The sequence below is a fragment of the Xiphophorus hellerii genome, chromosome 15 (assembly GCF_003331165.1).
Source record: "Xiphophorus hellerii strain 12219 chromosome 15, Xiphophorus_hellerii-4.1, whole genome shotgun sequence".
NCBI lineage: Eukaryota > Metazoa > Chordata > Actinopteri > Cyprinodontiformes > Poeciliidae > Xiphophorus > Xiphophorus hellerii.
The window spans coordinates 12,780,581-12,801,852 of record NC_045686.1 but is presented as its reverse complement, the minus strand read 5'-3'; the positions used below and the strand labels follow the sequence as shown (position 1 = coordinate 12,801,852).

Sequence of the window (21,272 nt, the reverse complement as noted above, 5' to 3'; positions counted from 1 at the left end):
TCCAGGTGGATCATAAGTTATTTTATATCGGACAGCCACATAATAAAAAAAAAAAGCAAACTCACTCTGATGAAGCAAAAGTAAGACTGAAAATTAGGAATTTCAGGGCTAATTTAATTCAACACAGATCATCAGTTGTGGTTAAAGGCTACAGTCAGAAATGAAAGCTTTCTGCACTAAATTAGAGGACCAGATGACCTGCCGGTTGGGTGCAAACATGTAATACAAGTAATAATGAGACAGTGCAGTAAAGGTAAAATAGATGAGAGCTACCGACTGAAAAAAATTGCCATTAAATTTGCTATCTTGCAAGAGCATCCAAACTGCTTTGAGCATTTTCCCCATTCTTTCATGTCACAACCACAAACTTCGCACTTGTGAAGCAAATGTAAAAGATTTTTGGTTTTAGGTCAGGTGGGAAAAGCTGCTGCCACACGCTTTAACTTCAGCACAAGTTTGTCACAGCTCGTCTGCTTTATTCCCCAAATTTCTTTTGTAAACATGTCGAAAACTATCAATCATTGTTCTTCCACTTTGCTTATCTTAAAAAAGACAAATACATTCAGGTTTGTGGTTGTAATGTGGCTTCACCGTCACTCCTAGCAACTGAAATCAGAGACAAGTCAGGCCATTCATGGTTTGAGATACATTTATTGTATAACACAGCTACGAGTCGACTAGCATGCAAAGTCAGGTATGACACATGTAAGGCATTTTCCCCATGTAAAAGCTGCCTTTGTCACTAGGTAATCCAGTTTTTAAAGTGCAAAGTCCACAGAATGAATCAATTTGTTCTACAGCACTACATTGCAAAATGGATCTATTAACCAGACATGTCATGAAGAAAAACTAAGTCAGGATGGCCGTAAGCTAGTATCACATTACACAATGCAATGACAACAAGCAAGACAGATTTACAGATCTGATTCTGAAAAGACGGCATCACGATGCGCCACTGAAGGGTTCGGGCAGCTGTGTGCTGCTGCATCAACGGGTTGTTCTTCATGAACCAGGAGGAGTCAGTCACTGGATAAGACTGTAAACTGTGTCTGAAGGGTTTGGTCTCCGGTAACAACGATAAAGACACATCTGTGTTTGCACAGATACATGAACAAACAATCTCTTTCACTCTATTTATAAAAAAAAGGTGGGGCAATGATTTGGTAAACCGATTGACACATTTGACTCTACATGTTAAAAGAAAAAAAAAAAACTCTGCATCTACATAACATGAGACAGATGCAACTCAGTCAACAAAGCGCCAGAGAAGGAGTGCATTCCTTTAAAACGTCACACACTGAGCCATCACAGCACCACAACGATAAGAGGCACGCTTCAACAACGCACAAAGGAATCTGCTACCAACAGTTGGACCGCGTTTGCCAGGCTCGTGCCAAATTATTGCCATTATACCTTGTTTTTGTACCTGTGTGTGTGTTTTTTTGTGCGCTCTAGCGCACTAAATGGCTTATTAAATCTCGACGAGACAGATGCACTGCTGGGAAGCCAATCCTGCAGAGCCGAGGATGCAGCGGTAATAATGCAGGTCAGGGTGAAGCTGCTGGAACAAGCTTCTGTTTCGGAAGAAGACTGCTCATTTGGATTTTATGTGTTGCTGGTTGCTTCAGATTTTTTCCCTCAACTTATTGGAGACAACCAGTGCAGCGACAGTTAAAAACAAAAATATACACACAGAAAACATCCCTGCTCTGTACATAGGCTTATAGACTTATATATAGTTCTCTCTAAATATATACACATTTATATGGGACGAAAAAAATAATTATTTTTATAGTATTTCCCAATGTTGTAAACATTGCATTTCAGGAGTTTATGTGGTCACGTGTGGCACAAATTTTGTTTTAGTGGTCGTTTCTCAGTTAGAAACCATTAGAATCAAAATAAATACAAGTAAAAAATAAGGAATTAAATGCCCATCACAAAATGAAAAAGCACTTTTGGCCAACACTGAGAAGGCGAAGAAAACCTACAGAGTAACAAGAGTTATTCATGGATAAAAAAAAAAAAAGTCAAATACACTCTCTAGTGTTTAGATCTAAATAAATAAACTGAAAATGTTAGCAAAATGAGACAGGTTAATCTAATTTTGTTAGGTATGGCACCCCGTCTGGGACGAACAAAAAACACTAGGAACATCCAGAGATTGCAGTGCCGTTAACATTCCCAGGTCCAGGAGACACACACAAAGCTTCTCTGTCACAGTTCTTGGAAATCTCTAAACTTGATAATCCAACCAGTGGAGTTTCTACAAATAAAGGTAAATCAAGAGAGTTTGTTGTGTTTTGATTACTTTTGCCAGCTTGTTCTGGTTGCAATCAAACCATAAAAGACCTTTTCACACAACTAAGTTAACTAGTGTCTTGTGTCTTGGTCTAAAGTTTCATCTAACGTCCGATTCCACGATTGAGATCAGTTTACAGTAAAGATCGGTTGCTCTTCCCTGAACCTAAAAAAAAGGTTAATCAGTTTTGTTGCGTCGCTGCGAAACTTTGTGCTCTAATACACACAAAGGTCGGGAAACTTCATCTCATAAATGGGAACAGATCGACTCTGGCTTTGGCCGTAACCCAAGGAAATGGTTCCAGATGGGCTGGGAGGGGGTCTGGAGAAAAGAGGAGACAAATTAGTCAACCTTTAGTCAGCTTTCTCAATATGTGTGCAGCAGGGGTCCTGTACATGTTCATGTCCAAATTACAACATTTTTCATACTCAGATTTCAAGGGTTGCGTGTTTTTGATAGCACATTTTTAAAGTATGAATATAAAGGTTCACTATGAATTCATGGTTGAATAGAAAGAAATTAAACTATGGGAAAAGCCCTTTCTTTTGTTTTCTCCATAATCATCCAGACTAGAAAAATACTTCCACAAATTTTAGACTTTCCAAATTGTATATGAACCCTGGTTCTGTAAAATTACAGCCAGTTAAAATCTTTGCTGCTGAATACAAGTGAAATCTAATCTTTACCTGATTGTGATCTCAAATATCTGATTCAGTTTGCTCTGCAGCATCGTGGCCTAAAAGAGGCAAATTAGTAATTACAATCATTACACGGTTTAGCAAAAACAAAAAAATAAATATAAAGATAATTCTTTTTGTACCCTGGCACCACAGTGGGCAGCGATTTCCTCGAATGGTGCCTTTTGAAACTTCTCCACCACTTGCCTCCGCCGCTCCCTCTCCTGCTCCTCCATACCAGCACTGTCCACTAGAGGGAGACAGAAACAGAATAATCAATTTCAAGAACTGTTGAAATGTTAGCTGACTTAATGATTATTGAGCAAAATCTCAGCTCAAACTCTTTCTAAAAATATATATATGTATATGTATATATATATATATATATATATATATATATCAAAGTGACCTTTTTTCCCCTCCTAATTTTAGCTCACAAGACCTCAATTTCACTGTTTATTGAATTAAATAATTAGACAAATTCTGTTCTTGGGAACAAGCACAAATTCACTTAAGGGTGAATTGTATTTATAACTAAGAGCCAATGAAACAGTAGACATACCAATGGCACTTTTCAGGGTTTCAAATGTGATTTCTTCTGCCGGAGTCCTCTGAGAAACACAAGCATCAAATGAATGTATTTGTGTCAAAGAAATGTCTTTGACCTCTACAGATCATTGGGGTTTCTTAAACTTTACCTCTTCTTTCTCTGGACTGTTTCGGGACTCAACCTCCACCTGAAGTGAGATGGTCTCCCCAATGCTCTTTCTTTTGGACAGCCGGTCCTCATCTAGAAAAAAGGCAGACAACTTATTGGCAACCTATTGGCTGGCATGATGTGAATAAAGTTCTTGCCATTGATCAGAACTGCCAGCAACATTTTTTATGTGGTTGTTAAAACTGAGGTCCAAGCCCATAATGACTTCAAGGGTTCTGGCATGTTTTGTGGTCTTCACCTTCACAGAGTCTAGTTCACTCCCAGTCTCTAGATTTTAATCTCCTGGACCAAAAACAATGACTTGTGTCTTTTCAGCTCAAGCTGAATGAAACTCAGACCCATATACTCACTGATGTTAAAGACAAATAAAGGACTGAAATCATGTGATGAAACAAACATAAAGCTTTATGTCATTCACATATGGTAAGATGATGTATGACAGTTTGAGATATTGTAATACACCTTTATCTGATTTGTAGGCGTAATGTTTTCTGAATAAAGGTGGCCTGAGAATAGAGCTTTGAGGAACCCCAGATGTGATCTTGTAGCCTGGACTTCTATAAGAAAACCTGATATAAAGTGGAGCAAACTATAAATTTAATCAGTACTGGAATATTAACATGCACCAGTTTTTCTGTCATTTCATTCTGAAAATTTTGAGCTTACTTTTTTAGAAATTAAGTCTATGAGGTTGTTCAAATGTAGGTCTAATATCCTAACTGGATCTTCACGCTCTGGTTTTCAAACTAAACAGTGAACGAAGTATTTGAATTTTTTCTCCCAACGCTTCCTACCGGTGTACTGTGGGACGTAGGGCGTTGCCAGTCGGTCCGTGTTGTAACCACTTCCTCCCAGGACCTCTGCGATCTTCGACTGGAGAAACAAAACACCACTTTCCACCCTCTCCAGCGAAGGCGGCAGCCTATAAACAAGAAAGTGCAACACAAAATCCTTACAGGAGAGAGCAATAATTCACTGCATGTTTTGTAAATAAAGTAAAGACAATATTTGCGATAAAAGAATATTAAAAAAGTTTTTTCTTACGTGGGACACTCAAGAAAGATGCCCTCAGGCAAAAAGTAAGGACTTTCTTTCTGTCTCACCTCAATTACCTGGAAAAGAGCAAGGAAATAAAAATACTGTTTATGACATGTTTGTCTGAAGACACAAAGATTCACATAAAGAAACCCAGATACAAACTTCATGTATGTGTTGGCAGAAGGCTGGGACGGTGGTGAGCTGGCAGATGAGGTTGAGGTAGGCGGCGGAGAGGGCATGCACAGCACAGCGGTTATAAATAGTCAGACCTTCATCCGTGCACAGGGCCAAGTCCTGCAGAGGACACAAACAAAATAAACAAAACTCCCCAATCGTTTATTCAAAGCAAATTTGATGAAGTGTTATGTTCATCCATACCTGCAAGGCGAGTGCCAGTCGGATGAGGTCCACCGCCACCTCTTCGTTCGCCAACTCCACGCTGAGAAGACCCAACAGAGAATAGAGGGTCTCATAGTGCTGCTGGCTGCTGCTCTGTTCCTTACAGCTAAGGTAGATGTGTCGGCACAGGTGCTGGCCATGCTGCGAGTGGAGGTTAATGTTTTAGATCCATTTATCCCAAGGAAAGTACAGATTTAATGAAGAATTTCCAAATGTTTCCAATGTTCTGCTTATTTTCAGCATGGGAAAACACAGAAAAATGACTAGAAGCATGATGATGGAGTACCTTTTTCATGAATAAATTGTCCTGTCTGGAGCACTTGTCAACTTTGAGTTTCAGCACAGAGATGTCAGAGATGATGCTACACAGGAAGACAGCAAAACAGGTGCAACCTGTAAACTCTACAAGACTACAACTGCAGACCCGTTCTTGCTGCTGCAAAGAGATTTACTCACCAGATTGTTGCGAATTTGGGCCTGTTGTCATGCCTGTCGATGAGGCTGAGGAGAATCTGGAGAACAAGTAACCGGATCTCCGGGTGATTGATTAGAGAGAAGGACAGCAGAGGGTCCAGGAAAGTGTCCGGCAACGCTGTGAGCATATTGGTGGTCTGGAAACCCATTGTCACCTTAAGAGGTTAATATTGAAAGGAAATTATCTCTTTAATAAGGAAAGTTGACTATAGTCCAGATATTTGTTTTACAATTAAGGAATTAAATCCTAAGTCTCTCTCGAGGTTGTGTATTTCTTACAATCAGTAACAGGGTTTCCCCCAGTGTATTATTAGCCTGGCGGCTCGCCATGCTTTACTAGCCCCTCCCCCAGGCTAAGCGTTGCTTGTTTATGTTTTTAGGAAAATAATAATAAAAACATAATAATAATACATTTTAAAAAATCGCTTCATTTTTTGTCTTTTGTGTTTTTAAGCCGGATTGCAAGCGTTTCTGTTACTCTGAGCATTTCACTAGCGGAGCAGATTTATTCCTAAAAGATACATTTATAATAGATAGTTTTATAATTTATGTATTTAAAGCCAGCAGCGCGCTGACCAATCACACAGCTTGCGCCTCTGCTCGTTGCCTCGCGCGCTGCAACTGCTTGATGAAGTTTACTTGCGTGCGCCTCCTTTCACTCAAACTGGACACAGGCTGACCTGTACGGATATTTACATCAACTTCCTGTGAGGAATCATGTTTCTTTGGAGAACTCAAGGTAGGAGTTTAAAACCCACTGCGTTAGCTCTGGTTGCGCAGCTTTAGGCGAACCTCAGGAATAACTTGTAGTCGCGAATTCAGAGGTGCGTGTTGAGGGAGCGGTGAGAATGATTTATATTTGTGAACGAACAATTATGTACAGCGTTTACATCTCAACACACTGCCAAGCGTGTGGCTCTGTCTTCCCTGAAGTTTATGTATTACACAATGCATCAAACCATATCAAATGCGTTATTTAGTCAGCCAGAGTCAATGCGCGCATCCTCTGATAATCTCGTCCCATTAACTCCAGCAACAGAACAGTTTCTGTGGCTCTTATTAAAAACTCAACAGACACGGAATGGAAGAGCTACTAAAGCCACATTAGCAGCATTGAATTAAATCTACCATTTATTGCACATTTCTGTGCGCAGTGCAGCGGATTTAATTCATCATGCAGGGCCGGTCCCAGGCTGTATGAAGCCTTAAGCAGAATTTGACTTAGGGGCCCCTCTTGCTGCTAAAAACATTGGCACCTCTAGCAGCTTCTGTGTCAGATTTAATCTGGGAAAGGGGGAGTAATTTAATTGGCCAAAATAAAAAGCAATACATTATAATTGCAGTTTACCAATTTAAATTTGTGAACAAACAGAGCTTAAACTCGAAAATTAAACTCACAGCATCAGATTGTAACTGTGGTAACAAAACTATCTAACTATCAATATTGTTGTTTCCGGGGCGTGCTGTGGTGGCGCAGGGGGTTAGCACGCCCCACGTTTGGAGGCCTTAGTCCTCGACGCGGACGTCGCGGGTTCGACTCCCGGTCCCGACGACCTTTGCCGCATGTCTTCCCCCCTCTCCTCACCCTTCTTCCTGTCTGCCTACTGTTGAAAAAATACGAGCCACTAGCGCCGCAAAAACTCTTCGGAGAAAAAAAATGGAAAAAAAATATATATATATTGTTGTTTGAAATTCTACAAAGTAAACTTGCCAGCTCGCTCCTTAAAATTTTACATTTAAATGTAAACCAATTTAAAAAAATTTAATTTATGTATGCTGATACCATTAAATCAAATTTAGCAGTATTGATAATCTCAATAAACAAATTTTACATTTACAGACCATATGTATCTGTATCTGTATGTTACAGATACAGATACAGTTACAGATACAGACCATATGTATCTGTGGTCTGTTAACATATTAGCATTTATGGGGCCCCTGAAACCCTGGGAGGCCTTATAGAGCTGATGACTTAATTTGGATTAAACAGAAGTGCAAATAATTGATATTCATTTTAATTGTATTTTTTGATTAGTTGTTTTTAAGACTAGTTGTGGGTTTAAATAGGATTTCACTGGAGATGTTTTCCCGTTACATATAGTTACCCAGTAATAATTTTACATTTCTTGTCAAGTTAACATCTTTTAATACAAAAACCCGGTGGGTCGCCGGTGGATCGCCTTGGCGCCCCGACCATCGGGCTTAGCAAGTTTTCTGGGGGAAACCCTGAGTAAATTACTCATCTGATGTTTCATATTTACCTTCTTGCTTGTAAATGCTACAAAAAGAACCATACATTAAAATCTTAGAATCATGAAAAGAAAAAGCAAACATTTACCTGCACCAAGGACTTGAGCAACATAATCTGAATCATTTGTGTTCCCTCAGGCCTGGAAATGGAAACAATGCATTTAAACCTGGGTCTAAATACATTTGTATTCAAACAACATTTTGAACCTCTCTGTATTATTCTTGGTCATGGGAAAATGTCTATAAGAGGTACTGTGTGCAGTGGTGTGAAAAAACCTACACAAGTTCGTTAGGTGGAAGAGTCAAATTTACTCCGGGGACCGGGATCTTTCCCATGATGAACAGCATGACCTCTGACCTCTGGTATGTGGGTAAGGTGTTGGCAAATGAGCCTGGAAACAAAAAGCAAACATTAAATAAGTGGAAAAACAGATGTATTCATTTAAAGCTGCCTTATATGAAAGCAACAAGCTAACCAATGGTCCTGATGACAGCCTCCTGCAGCTGCCGCTCCTCGTGAGCTTTGATGATCTGGGTGCCGATGTTGGTTCCGTCATACGAGCCGGTCAACTCGTAGTCCACGCTGAGGCGCAGCTGCCTCAGCAGGGTGTTGAACACCTCCAACACTGTAGGGCCTGCATTCACACAACAAAAGGCTCAACATTTTTTAAATCCTAAGCACTTTCCAGATTTTAAAATTGCCAAGCAGAGTTTCTGTTCTCCAGGTGTGACGCACCTACGGAGCCGCTGGCTGCGATGGCAGCAGCCTCCAGCAGCACTTCCACAATGCCAGCCCGCACTTTGGCCGAGTTCTTGCTGTTAGCATCCAGATGGCCCAGGAGTTGCTGGATTACTAAGTGAGAGTGTTGGGACTATAACAAAAAGAGCAGAAGAGGGACTGCCTGAAACATGAGTGAAACCGATGAATAAGGGCTGTTTTTGGTTTTTTTGTCCCGACAAAATGTGAACACACTGCAGAAACATAAAGCTAATCAAACCGAACACTGGAGGCTGTATCCGCTTTGGCCTCTAGGGTGTGTGATAAAGCTTGTGATAAATAAAAACATGAGGCTGTCTGAAAGCAAATAACACATCTCATGATAATATCTGGACTCGGAATATATGAGAGCAGAGTGAGACGAGGTTTTCAGGAGTGTGAGCGGGCATCGTCTCTCTCACCTGGATGGAGTACATGATGATTTTGAAGCAACGCACAGCAAAGATCTTTCCCTCCCATAGAGAGTGGTTGTCCATGTGCCTGGAGCGGGAAGAGACAGAGAGGAGGGAGGGAGAAGTGGAGGCCAGAGGAGATGGAGAGAAGATGGAGAGAAGAGATGCAAAGATAGAACTGAGATAAGAAGGTAGGTATAAGCATCTGAGAGTAAATACTGAATACAAGAACAATTTAAGTCTGATGGTGCTTAAAATATAGAAACAGCAAATTTACAAGTGGCTGTAATCCATCATGAATAAGCAAGTTTTTATATTTTGTAAATAATCAGATAAGACATATCAATATAATTGGTCCAGTTTAACCACTAAAATCTCTTTAATCAGATGGTGGTTTGACATTTGTAATGGATTCTTTGGAGTTCCACAGACAGTAAGACGTCGTGTTTTCGTGCTGGATTTGGAGCTTTTCTATGCAGCAATGCCATGAAAGAAATAAAAAAAAAAAACGTCAAAAAGATGAAAAAGCACCAAACCCTTATATTTCCTGAAGATAAGGAACACAGTAGAGCCGCTCGGATTTTATTACAGTCTCGCCTAGATGCTCCCTTTATGTTTCCGTGCAACAAATTCTCAAACATTACTAAAATTATTGTAGCTGTATTTTGGAAGAAGCAGAAACAATAGCTGCTCTTCTCATTCAAATAAAAGATACTGCATTTTTTTATGTAAAAACTCCAAAGTTGTGGCACATCTCCTAAAGGTTATCACAACAGATAAGTTGCAACCAAAGTAGATCAACATCTTTGTCATTGTCTCTTGAACTATATCATTTTACAGGGTACTTTGATGTACACTACATTGCAAATAAAACAACAGTATATCAGTGGTAAAATCCTTTATCCTGTACTAAAGATTCAGGTAAAAAATACCCAAATGTTAAATAATTCTAAAATTTACAACTGTTTTCCTATTTAGCTTTAATTGTAAGTACTGTAATTTATTTCACTTGTTCGGTTTCACCAAAGTTTCACTCAAAAAAACAAAAGCTCGGGAAATCTTTAGCTTAGAGGTCGAAAATGAAGCCATGGGGTACAAAACCACTTAACAAGCAATGAAAAGGTATAAATGTGTAACAAACAAAAGGTAAAAAACTATGAGAGTGAGAACTGATGCAGTAAGGACTACATTAAAAAGAACAACGCAGCTTTAAAAGGATCAGGCAAAGATTTAGATTAGCAAATTATTTAAACCAAAAAAAATTACACGAAAAATCAAGAATGTCCTGCCAAAAACAATATCTGTCCAGAGATGTGATCTACATATAGCATCGCCACAGTAATATATAATTTAAACACCCCATTCACAAACAAAATCTCAGATCTAGTCGATACCCTTGCACCGCCCTTGTCGCTCTCCTCTGAACTGATCAGCAGAAAGATAAAAATGCTCCAGCAGAACCCAAAGATGCAGCGTTTCCCCCCCAGTTAGCCGATGTGTTCGCATATGTAAACAACTGCACAAGAGAGGCAGATCTTTAAAAAGAGCCAGAAATTTGCCTTACATCAGGACGGGCGAGACGGCGTTCTTGATGTTGCCGTAGGCAGCTCGACCCAGCAGCTCCCTGAAACAGCGCTCTGTCAGCTCCACGGGGCTTTCCTTCTCCTTCTCCGACGCCTGCAGCGGAGAAGGAGAGCGGCTGGTGGGGAGCAGCGCAGGTGATGAAGCAGAAAAAAAGAGGAGCGAAGGGAGACGAGGGACCGGGAAGGGAGGAAGTGAGGAGAGGGAGAGAAGTGCAGGCAAGAGAGAGAAAAACAGAAACGTTGGAATCGCTGTGAGTCAGTAAAGCAAACATACAGAGAAAGAGCAATTTCTTACTAAATGAAACACTCAGGATCGGATAAACCACTGCATCACTCAGAACTGGGTCGACTTTACTGACTGCAGCTCTTCTGCAGTAGGAACTAAGACAGCAGTGTGTAGACGAGCACATCTGCTTTAACCATGGGAGACATATTCATGCCTAAGTCTGTATACATGTGTGGGTTATTCTCATGCATAATTAAAATCATCAACCCCTCCATTATAACTTGGTCAAAACAAGCCTCTGGTAGTCCAGCAATGATGGCATTATTTATTAACATCCTGACTCTTTTATCTCACCTGCTGCTGAAGGGGAGGAAGAATCTTACGGTAACTCCTTAAACTTAAAAACAATAAAGAAGATGAAGTTTCTGCTCACAGCTTTTATATTTTCTCTAACGCTGAGAAAAGTTCAGCGTTAGAAGTTTGAAAAAACCTATAATCTAAAGTTTTAGTCAAAAGATAAATTTATTCTGAGACATATAATAAAACTAAACAAACAAAAGGATTAAATACAACTAAATCCTAGGAGAACAAGTATAGTTCTCCTTTGAACTCTACAGGATGATTCTGTGTTTGAATGAAACCTTTTCAGAATGAAACCTTTTCAGTCAAACTGCAATGTGTTGACCAGAAGAGGTCCAGTATGATCCTCTTCTTGTTTATAAACTGCGGTATTCTGCTCCTATATGACATGCAAACATAAATATTTTAATCCATATTATAGAGCCGACAACAAAAAAGTGACAGACTAGCTAGCTTACAACTTCACAGTGAGGAACACAACCATCAAAAACATTCATTATTCTTATTAAGACAAATTTAAGTTACACAGACTGAATAATTTGTCAAAATCCTGCTGCTGGCTGTGATGATTTCTGCTACAATAAAGAGCAAATAAATTGTGTAAACATCACTAAATCAGTGGTTTGTCCTGTCTGTCTTAAGCGTGACGTTCCACTCATTATTCCACATTTTTAGATGTCCACCATTAAAAGCTTTTGCAGCAGAACTAGAAATGAAGAAAAATAATTCTAAATCATACATAGGCTGCAAAGTTATGAGGCAAGAACAGTATTAGAGTGAAAAATACAGATATTTACTTATGTGTATTTATTTGGAAGAGGGGGTGTTAATGATTTCTTCTCTCTCATTACTCATTCATGGCATTACAAAACAAAGCATACTTGTCAGTGCTATCAATGTGACTCAAGTGAATCTGAACCTAATAATGTCTGAATCAAATATATGCAGGACCCAGAGGGTGAGATCTTCAGATTTTATTAGAAAATGAGTTCTCTGTTAGTACAGTCCTGATTGTTTTCTAAAACTAAGTAAGGAATTCAAAGGTTGTGAGATACACACTGGAGTAAGAAACCCCATCAGAACCAGCAGCTTTATAATATATATATATTTTTTTATTTAACAGAAAACTCCAGGATCTGACCCAATGAGACATTTCTCAAAACTCAAAGAACAACAGACTGCAGAAATCATGTCTGATTAGCGTTAAGGTCCACCAGTTCACTTCCTGAGGCACTTCTTGCAACGGTGAAAACTCCCACCCATCAACTGAGCATCTTTACAATTACTTGAATGAAGTTGTGGTTATTAAACCTAGCATGTGATACATCATCTGTATGTAGGTTAAGAATAAGGCTTGTATTCTTAAGTTTAAAAAAGTTATGTTGTTATAACCAAATTTAGACAATTTATTTGATTGGAAATACTATTTGCATCCTTGAGCCATATTTTGGAAAGTCAGCAGTTCAGCAGATTGCTCTTTTTCTCCCACCAGGTTTTAGTCAATGGTATTTTTATTTTCATGTAAACTGCTAAATACAAACAACTCTGGTCTTTGAGAATGAGATTCTATTAGCCATTTTTGAAACTGACATAAATATGCACAATTGTGAGCAGAATTTGCCCAAAATGAATCCATGCTGGCTCTTCTGAATGTGAACGCAGGAAGATGCTATTTGCTGGGAGGGTGTTTTAGGAGTAGATCTGCCTTCATGTCTAGTTTCAGAACTAAAAAGTTTTATTGTGTTCAGGATCAAATCATGATTAATTAAGGTTTAGTAACAGGTGTAAAAAGATAAAGTCTGAGCTCTCCACAAGTGAAACAAGGAACTTCTCATTGTCAGGTGTTTCCAGTCTCTCTGTTCTGCTGAGTGCAAAGAAGAGTTTACATGTTAACTCTTCTTTAACATGTAAAGAAGAGTTGCTAGGAAAGGGGAACAAAAATATTTGCAACATCTTTTTTTCATACAGTCACAGTAATTCCAGGAAGTGAAACTTCCAAAATTAGTCTGAACTCTCCGATCTTTAAATAAAATAGCCCATGTCCACTGGGACAGCAGTGGAGGAAAAATTTTGACCTTGAGGTAATTAGATTCAGCGCCAACTGCTGTGGGTAATGACAAGCAGGACACGGTGTGAGAAGGAAATGAGGATGCACAGCAGGAGCAGAACCACAGAACACAAACAGAGAGGAGGCAAGCTGAGAGGGAAATGCGACGTGTTGGAGAGTGTCAGTCTGTCTGCGACTCCCTCTGTCAATAACCTCCCTGTTTCTAAAGCTCCATGCTCTGTTATTCATCCTTCAGTGTTCTACTTCCCCCTTGCTCCCTTATCCGTCAGATCTTGGTGTTGACGTCAAAGGGAATTTCAGAATGAGGAATGCTGCCAACAGAGTGAGGCTCCAGAGTCTCACAAACTGGCACCTTCAGACTCCTACTTGAGATATTATTCTCCACCCACTCCTCTTTTTACTCTCTTTGCATCCTCCTTTCATGCTCCTCTCCTGTCTTCTTAAATATTTCAACCCACACTGCAGCATGTTTGTTCTTGGATTGTGCTGGTGGTTTAATAAATCCCCCTAGAGGAGAACAGAGCTGTCAGTGGGTTCATAAAGTGACAATAATGATAAATGGCATGAGTTATAGGTGAGACTCAGAGGCTCTGGACTGGGCTGTCAAGATTTGGAAGGTCAAGGCTGGAGCTTCAGCTTCATCACCACATATTAAATATGACTGATCTGCTTGATAATAGTTATGCAAACGTCAGATGACAGTTTGCCTTTAGAAGCAAAAACTTAAGCTTAAGTTAGGCATTGTGGTGTGCAAAAGTCCTGAGTCGCTCCTTTTATCTGACTTTCTGTGATCAGTAAATATTCCAGTCAAGTTCTTATTTAAAATTTTCTAATGCCTGTAGGTCGAGTTTGAGTTTAACACTTGATAAATTTCATGGCTATTTGTAAGTTTTTTTATTAACACTATTAACTTAGAGATATGGTTGCTGCGCTATGATTTGATCTGTTAGGATCTCATATTCAACTCTGTGACTCTTGCTAGTTAAGTGACAAGTGATTTTTTTTTCCATCATTGTGCTCACCTTTTCTTATGCTTTTATACACTGAAGTCATGTTTGAGTTTGGCTATCTGCACGTCATCAAGACACAACCATGATCCTGCTGAAAAATGTTTGAAGTTACCTAAATTTAAATATTAATTTGTATAAAATAACATAACAGTTCATATGAGGACATCAGGGAAATGTTTAATGTTTGTTTACCAATCTCTTTTCACAGTTCTCTGTTCTGTGTTGAGTGATTTTATCATGTTGCTTCATTTAAAACTTGTTTCACAAGAAACATTCGAGTCAAATAAAATACAGCAGATACTCTCAGTTCGTGGTGGATTTCATTTAAGGCCAGACATTTTCACTAAATATTTAAATAGTTAATTAAAGAAAATAAAAAAGCAGCGACTGAAACATCTTCAAGAGACTACTGTACAAGAAAGTCTGGTAATTAGGAAAAAAAATATAGCCAGCTGTCAATTGAGTGCAAAATTAAAACAGTTGGATTATCTTAACAGGAGTTTGTAAAGACGCATGATGACAAGTTAAAATGTTTCTGAAAGGAAGAGTGCTGGTGGTAGATTAAATTATAGCTTCCTAAGAAATTATTATTCCTTAGAAATACAATGCATTTAGTTAAAAGTTTAAAAGTAGAAAGGCAAGTTAGTGAAATATTAAAGGAGTATTGTTCTTGAACTTGAGAGAAAAATCTAGTAATGACTTCAAATTCACAACAGAAGGATTTATTAGAACAGCCTAGAGAAGATTAAATCAAAACCCAATATTTTTTCAATTAACGCTTTTGTTGTGGAAATACTTTACTAAGGCAAAAAGACACAAAGTTAGCTAATTTTAGTTGTGTAAAGCAAAGTCAGAAGAACAAAGAAATGAAATTTTCTACAACATATCGAGACGTGTCGGCCATTTTAACAATAAGCGACAGAACAAGACATTCAGCAGAAAACATAAAGGGCAAAAACTTTGGGAAACTCAGAGTTAAGCAAGATAATGTAGATGGTGCTATAGTAATGCCAACTGCTTCAAATGTCTACTCCATATTCATTTTGTCTTACTTTTAGATTAATGATTCAGCTTCTGTTCAAGTATGACGGCTGCTCAAAAACTATTAACATTGGTCTTATAGTTCCTATGGAGAAATCTGGATCCACTAAAATCAGCAGGTCAGAGCTTTATAAACACCAGAGATCAGTAATTGGAATCACACTTCTGATTGGTGCATCTCTACTGTAATTAGATATTTTTTAGATGTTGGTAATGCTTCTAGACATTGCCTCTAACAAAGGGGCTTCCACATACTTTTGTTTTTTCATTTGGATAAAAACCAACATGCTAGCTTCAATACAGATGCAATAAATAGCGCATGAACACTCACCTCTCTGTGCGTTCTCCACTCTGCAGGTTGAACAGCAGAGAGGGGACAATCTTGTCCATGTGCTCCCAGATATTTGCCTGCAACTCATCATTCACAGTCTTCCTCACCACACCCTGCAGACCATTAATCCCCGCCATCCGAATCCTAGTGGCAACATTTACACATGACAGAAAGCCCTTAATAGCAATAAAAGAGTATAAAAAGAGTTCCAGTTATAGCACTATGTATTTTTAACTACTGATTGATTTGATCCAAAGTTATTTTAAAAAGGTGTCTATTTTAAAAATGAGTCCATAAAAGAAAGGACTTGAGGCAATTCTAGTCTAAAAAAAACCAACTTTCCACTTAATCTAAAAACAGCACTTTGTGGATATTTTTGTCTCCAGAGAGCAAACAAAGCAGCTATTTACATACTTGGTACGGATGTCAGGGTCCTCAAAGTTTGAATGGCACATCTCACTGAAGCGGGACACAAAGAAGTCGTAGCTGCGGTGGTACGATGGAGTGTCCTCTTCTATATTAGCAAACTTCACAAACTGAAAAAGAAAAATGGCAGAAAAGGTGTCACTTACTTTTAAATCATATTGACAAACCAAAGTTAGCCAAAAGAGTTTTCATTTAGCTGAAGTCAAACTGTAGCTATGTAACTAATCTAATTAGGAATGAATAATGCAGAGCAGAGGGGGAGCTCTCCCACTGGGCTGGCAAATGTCAGCAAAGTCAACCGGCTGACATTCAGCTTCAAAACATCATCAAGTTAATAAATTATCAACTGGATTTTTTATTTTTTTTTTTAAACAAGTTGGATCTTAAGGGTACTTGAAGTGATGATTAAATGTGGAGCAGCCACCAACGTAGACAATAATAATAACAGCTAATAAAATCTTATTAAAAACACCATCTGGATTAGTGGGAAAACTGGAATAAAAAAATTAACAATGTTTAAAAAAGTAACAAAAAAACTCATTAATCTACTTAAACATTAACGTTTGGAGAGATTTTTAAATTACAGTAAGTATCCAAATTGATGACTGCTCTGGTGGTGATTCTGAAAACGATCCAGCTGCTGCTAATATGAAGCATCTTCCAGGTATGAAAGTGGAACATATCTGATTAAAAGCTTTAATCAATAGTTATTACAAAGGAGGAGAGATTATAATGATTTTTGTTGCAATTCCAGGCAACACCAGGAGAAATAAAAACCTGCTTCAAGCACTGTTCATAACAGAGCAGTGAAATAAAAGAAGCGAACCATTAAGCTCATGACAGGAGCTTAATGTGTGAAAAACAACACATCTGGATGCTTCTGAGTATACAGCCATGTTTGGACATGGACATTTATCAAACTCTTCGATCGTTCTACATTATGACAGTGAAGTTTCCAAATCTCATCAGTCTGCAAAGCCTTGCACTTGAAGTCTGCAGTTAATTTAATTTCCTTTATGTGCCTTCTGCTGGCATTGCCAGCAGTGCTGACTGCTGCTCCCCACACAAGAGGAAACTCATCACTCTTTCTTCCCAATGTTCTGTGCTGAGCTCTGATCTTTCACAGTACACATCTCTCAAGGTTTATATGTCTTACCCATTGAAATTTCAACATGAACGTAAATACACGCTGAATCCACTGAGATGAATTTGATGCTGCAGGATGTCTTCGCTGATTTCTGTAAAAGCTATGGATCATCATATTATCAGGCAGCTTTGTATTGTATATTTATATGTTGAATGTGCTATTGGTGGAGAACAATATGACAGAAATATTGTATTTTTTTAATAAAACTACAATTTTATCTTAACTTCCCAATTTAAACACTCAGGAAAACAAGATTTTTAAAAGTTTGTGCAATTTTGTCAAAATTTTTTCAAGTGCATTTGATATTTAATACACTATGACAGGACTTGAAATACACTCAATCTTGAACCGCTTTTCTAACTCAAATTCATTTTAATTCAGCTGAGTAACTACAACACCACCAACCAGTCGCTACTATTATATAGTGACATGTGCATTGTCTTTACATAATAAGAAACCTGTAAAAACTCTTCCTTAAAACAGCACATGTAACTCCTGATATTCTTGAAATTTAGTTGCTTTGCGTTCACTGCCTTCTGCTTCCAACTCTGGTTAAGTGATAATCAAGTAATCCGGAGTTTTAGCACAGAGACCAAATGTAATTTCAATGGTAACCTGATTTTAAAATTCTAGTAGCAACCAACCACTGGAAATTTCACAAAAACTATCAAAATAGTTGTTGTAAACTACTTTAGTATTACTACTGCTAAAGTAGTAGTAAAATTTGGCAACATGATGAAAATAACACTGATGAGTATCAAAGCACATTAACCACAGGCATTATATTAAACGTGTGGATTGTGAACGTGCTTGACGCGCAAGTTTCTTCTCGACATTAACGAATATAAAACAAGTTGCTAACGTACACATTGTCATTATTGTCTTTATCCAGAGTACTTACAGAGTTGGTTCCTAGGATCTGCAGGTTGGGTTTGTCAGACTCCAGCAGCTTGCGCACCATCTTGAGGAAGCTCTCCACAAACAGGTTGATGCTCTGGCAGTGGCAGGCCATCAGCAGCTGGTCTAGGGCTTCCATGGCTATACACACATATCTCAATAGGAAAAAAAAAAAAAGGAGGACATGTTTCACTTTCTAAAAAACGGAACCTTATTATTCCCAAGAAAGCAGGTGCTCATTTTAGTTTGACACTTTTTAGTGTAAATGTAACACGCAAGGTTATTTTTTGCCGTGAAAATCAAAGTATTATAGTCCTAAACAAACATCATCAACATTTGAATCAGGTGTGGACTGAACAGACTGATGACTAAGGGTTTTATGTGTTTACAGCACATAATATCATCTACATGCATCACCCAGGAGATCTTCCTAAGCTCTTTGATGAATTCTGATTTTGTCTAGAGATCAGTGATATAAGAAGATTATAAATGTAACACATGCCTTATTACATCATAGCATGGCTATCTGAAATTCTTCCTAGAATTGTACAATTTGAGCTTTAATGAAGATAAAGATAAATCCTGTCCAATCCTATCCATATTATTAGAATGTGAAAACTAAACATTGGTTTCAGAGCAGAGAAAATGGAAAAGACGTATTATTTTAAACTCAAAGAAGAAAGAAGTTGAAGCATTACCCATATCTATGCCGGGCCACATCCCGTGACAGTCTCTCAGACAGGTAGGCCCCGATACGGTCCAATTTCTCTGGAGCTGACAGGGCATAAAATGTCAGCTTCTCCATATTGGCCTTGACCAGTCCATCCTAGGAGTGTCATGGGAGGAGACAGAAGGACTAGAGGTAACCAATATGAATAATAATTAGGACATTTTACTCTATATCAGGAGAAATATCCATGTTACACTTATGGCAGAGTAGATATGCATGCTGTAGGGTTTAGGGTTCACTGCAAATCAATTTCTGTGTTTTAAAAAAATCTGATAGAATATAAGATGTTAAAAATATATATATTAAAACAGGAAACTGTTCTTCTCATTCTAAGCAACTTAAATATAAGCTTATAACTGGATCACCAAGTTTCCCTTTTGCTCTCTCCCTATGACCTACTTCACCGCTCTTTACGTCGGCCGAGGATGGAAGAGAGCTAAAAACACACCGAGTCCACAGAGATACTAATTTTGAAACCCAAAACAACTCAAAGTCACAATCCAGATTGAAAAATGAAAACAATCTAGTCCAACTTTATAAAACCATAAGTGGTTTATGACTGTGTTTGGAGCAGGAATTAAATAGAAATATTTATATATATTTTGCTCAGCCAGCCAAATAGATATTATTTATTTAATTATGATTGGTCATAATCAGAGAAATCAAAGACTGTATGATATATTCTTGGCTCTGAGTCAGCTAGTGTCTTGATATTTTTAATATTATTCCTCGGATATATATTATTTTCAGCTCTGGCCTTTCAAAATTCAATAAAACAAGTATAACAGCAAACATACAAAGGACCAATAAAAACCAGTGCACTGAAATCAGTTTAGGTTTGTTTATTTAGCTGGAAAACACAATGAGCAGAATCAATTTAAAATGTAATAACTTGCTCGCATTCACATTATTAAACTAACATCCTGAGGTGGATGAAGATGAAGGAATGTTTTCACTGCGCTTGTGGGATGGAAAGATTTAATGCTCATATTACAAACTGGAATTTTTAACTGAAGCTAATCACATCTATGCTGATGGCATTTTTTTGTACCAACCATTCACTGCATACAGCATAAATATAATCAAATTCTTCTTTCCACAAACAAAACTAGGTTAGTTATTTGTACTTCTCTATTTCTTTCTGAAAACTTCAGGCATCTGAAAAATGCTTGAATTTCTCAAACTCAACAATTAAACTATTCGCTCCCCTATATAAGCAATGGGACTGCAAACATTTAGATTTGACATCACAAAATGAAACATTTCAGTTTTTATTTGTGGTCCTTTTCATAATCTGATGCATCTTCTGCAACTGAACACCAAATTTCTTTTTTTTCAGGCAAAATTCTTGGAACTGTGGCTAATTGATGCAGTTATCACAAGCAAGAGACTTGAAACAAGATACCAGATATTGTTCACTTTAAGCCGTTTCAATGCTAGCTGTCTACAGCAAAAATTAAGAACCTTTCCAATAAGTTTGGAGAGAAAACTTATTGGAACTTATGTTCTTTTAGAGATTTTTATAGTTTAGTCAACAGAGAAAATGAAATCACAGCCTTGTAGTAACCTGCCACCCAAATAAACATTGACAATATCATACATTTAAGATTTTTTTTTCAAGCGTAAGTGCTTTGCAAACAGCTATTGTAGGTCCTCCTGATTCAACAAAAGCAAAAAGGGAGCATTAGCATTATTAGCTGACTCTGCTTTTTATGTTCTGCAAATAAGGTACAGACTTCTAATCGGATTTATTTGCGAAATCAGCACAGAGTAAAAGCCTTTTGCCTTCTCTGAAACACTTGATGACAGAGATCTCAAATCTAACAGGCAGTTATAATAATCCATCTCAAAACAAGCCGTCTGAAATACTAAAAACTGTCAAAAGCTTTGGTGTAAATAGAAATGCAATATATAATTACTCCCGTCACCAACAGTTATTCTGTGTAAACCATGGAATAGTGTAAATGTGCTGACAGGCGACCACGTGCTTGCACAGTCAGTAACATATTAGAATGAACATTCAAAAATAACTCAATTTATTCGAGTTTCCTGGGTCGCCATTAATTACAGCAGCTTGAAACCAAACTTAGAAACTATTTTTGGGGCTGCAACATGCAGGTGCACAGCTATATACACCCAAAAGTAGGAACTAAAATGTAAATATGTTCTCATGCAGCTGTAGTAGAACTTCTTGGCATATTTAAAAGACAAAGTGGGTTGTTGCACTTGTAATGCAGCTTTAATGAAAAGTTTCCTTTGCAATTTAAATCGCCCTCTTCATCTCCACCAAAATGAGTTTTCTTTATGAGTCATCGGAGTCAGATTCAAGTTAATCATAGGAAATTGTAGCAAAGAGGAGGAAGCAGCAGAGGATGCAGCTATGCATGTTCATGCATTTTTAAATCCTTGGTTCCCACCACTT

At 38.0% G+C, this 21,272-nt stretch overlaps 1 protein-coding gene across 6 annotated transcripts in view; it reads right to left on the bottom strand.

The window, feature by feature from the left end:
* Positions 1-631: 631 nt before the first annotated feature.
* The window catches only part of LOC116734024 (protein EFR3 homolog B), a 31,605-nt gene continuing 10,964 nt past the window's right edge, over positions 632-21,272 (bottom strand). For all 6 annotated transcript variants that reach the window (XM_032585130.1, XM_032585133.1, XM_032585128.1 and 3 more), the window contains 21 exons: positions 18,819-18,946; positions 18,125-18,275; positions 16,065-16,186; positions 15,651-15,794; positions 10,596-10,730; positions 9,041-9,119; positions 8,598-8,733; positions 8,338-8,496; positions 8,142-8,253; positions 7,950-8,001; positions 5,591-5,763; positions 5,421-5,496; positions 5,114-5,275; positions 4,898-5,029; positions 4,742-4,809; positions 4,492-4,619; positions 3,678-3,769; positions 3,542-3,590; positions 3,123-3,229; positions 2,989-3,038; positions 632-2,623 (listed from right to left, as the gene is read on the bottom strand). In XM_032585130.1, coding sequence (XP_032441021.1) covers positions 2,518-2,623; positions 2,989-3,038; positions 3,123-3,229; positions 3,542-3,590; positions 3,678-3,769; positions 4,492-4,619; positions 4,742-4,809; positions 4,898-5,029; positions 5,114-5,275; positions 5,421-5,496; positions 5,591-5,763; positions 7,950-8,001; positions 8,142-8,253; positions 8,338-8,496; positions 8,598-8,733; positions 9,041-9,119; positions 10,596-10,730; positions 15,651-15,794; positions 16,065-16,186; positions 18,125-18,275; positions 18,819-18,946 — 2,361 coding nt within the window. In that variant the 3' untranslated portion in view covers positions 632-2,517. The remainder of the gene's footprint in view (positions 2,624-2,988; positions 3,039-3,122; positions 3,230-3,541; positions 3,591-3,677; positions 3,770-4,491; positions 4,620-4,741; positions 4,810-4,897; positions 5,030-5,113; positions 5,276-5,420; positions 5,497-5,590; positions 5,764-7,949; positions 8,002-8,141; positions 8,254-8,337; positions 8,497-8,597; positions 8,734-9,040; positions 9,120-10,595; positions 10,731-15,650; positions 15,795-16,064; positions 16,187-18,124; positions 18,276-18,818; positions 18,947-21,272) is intronic.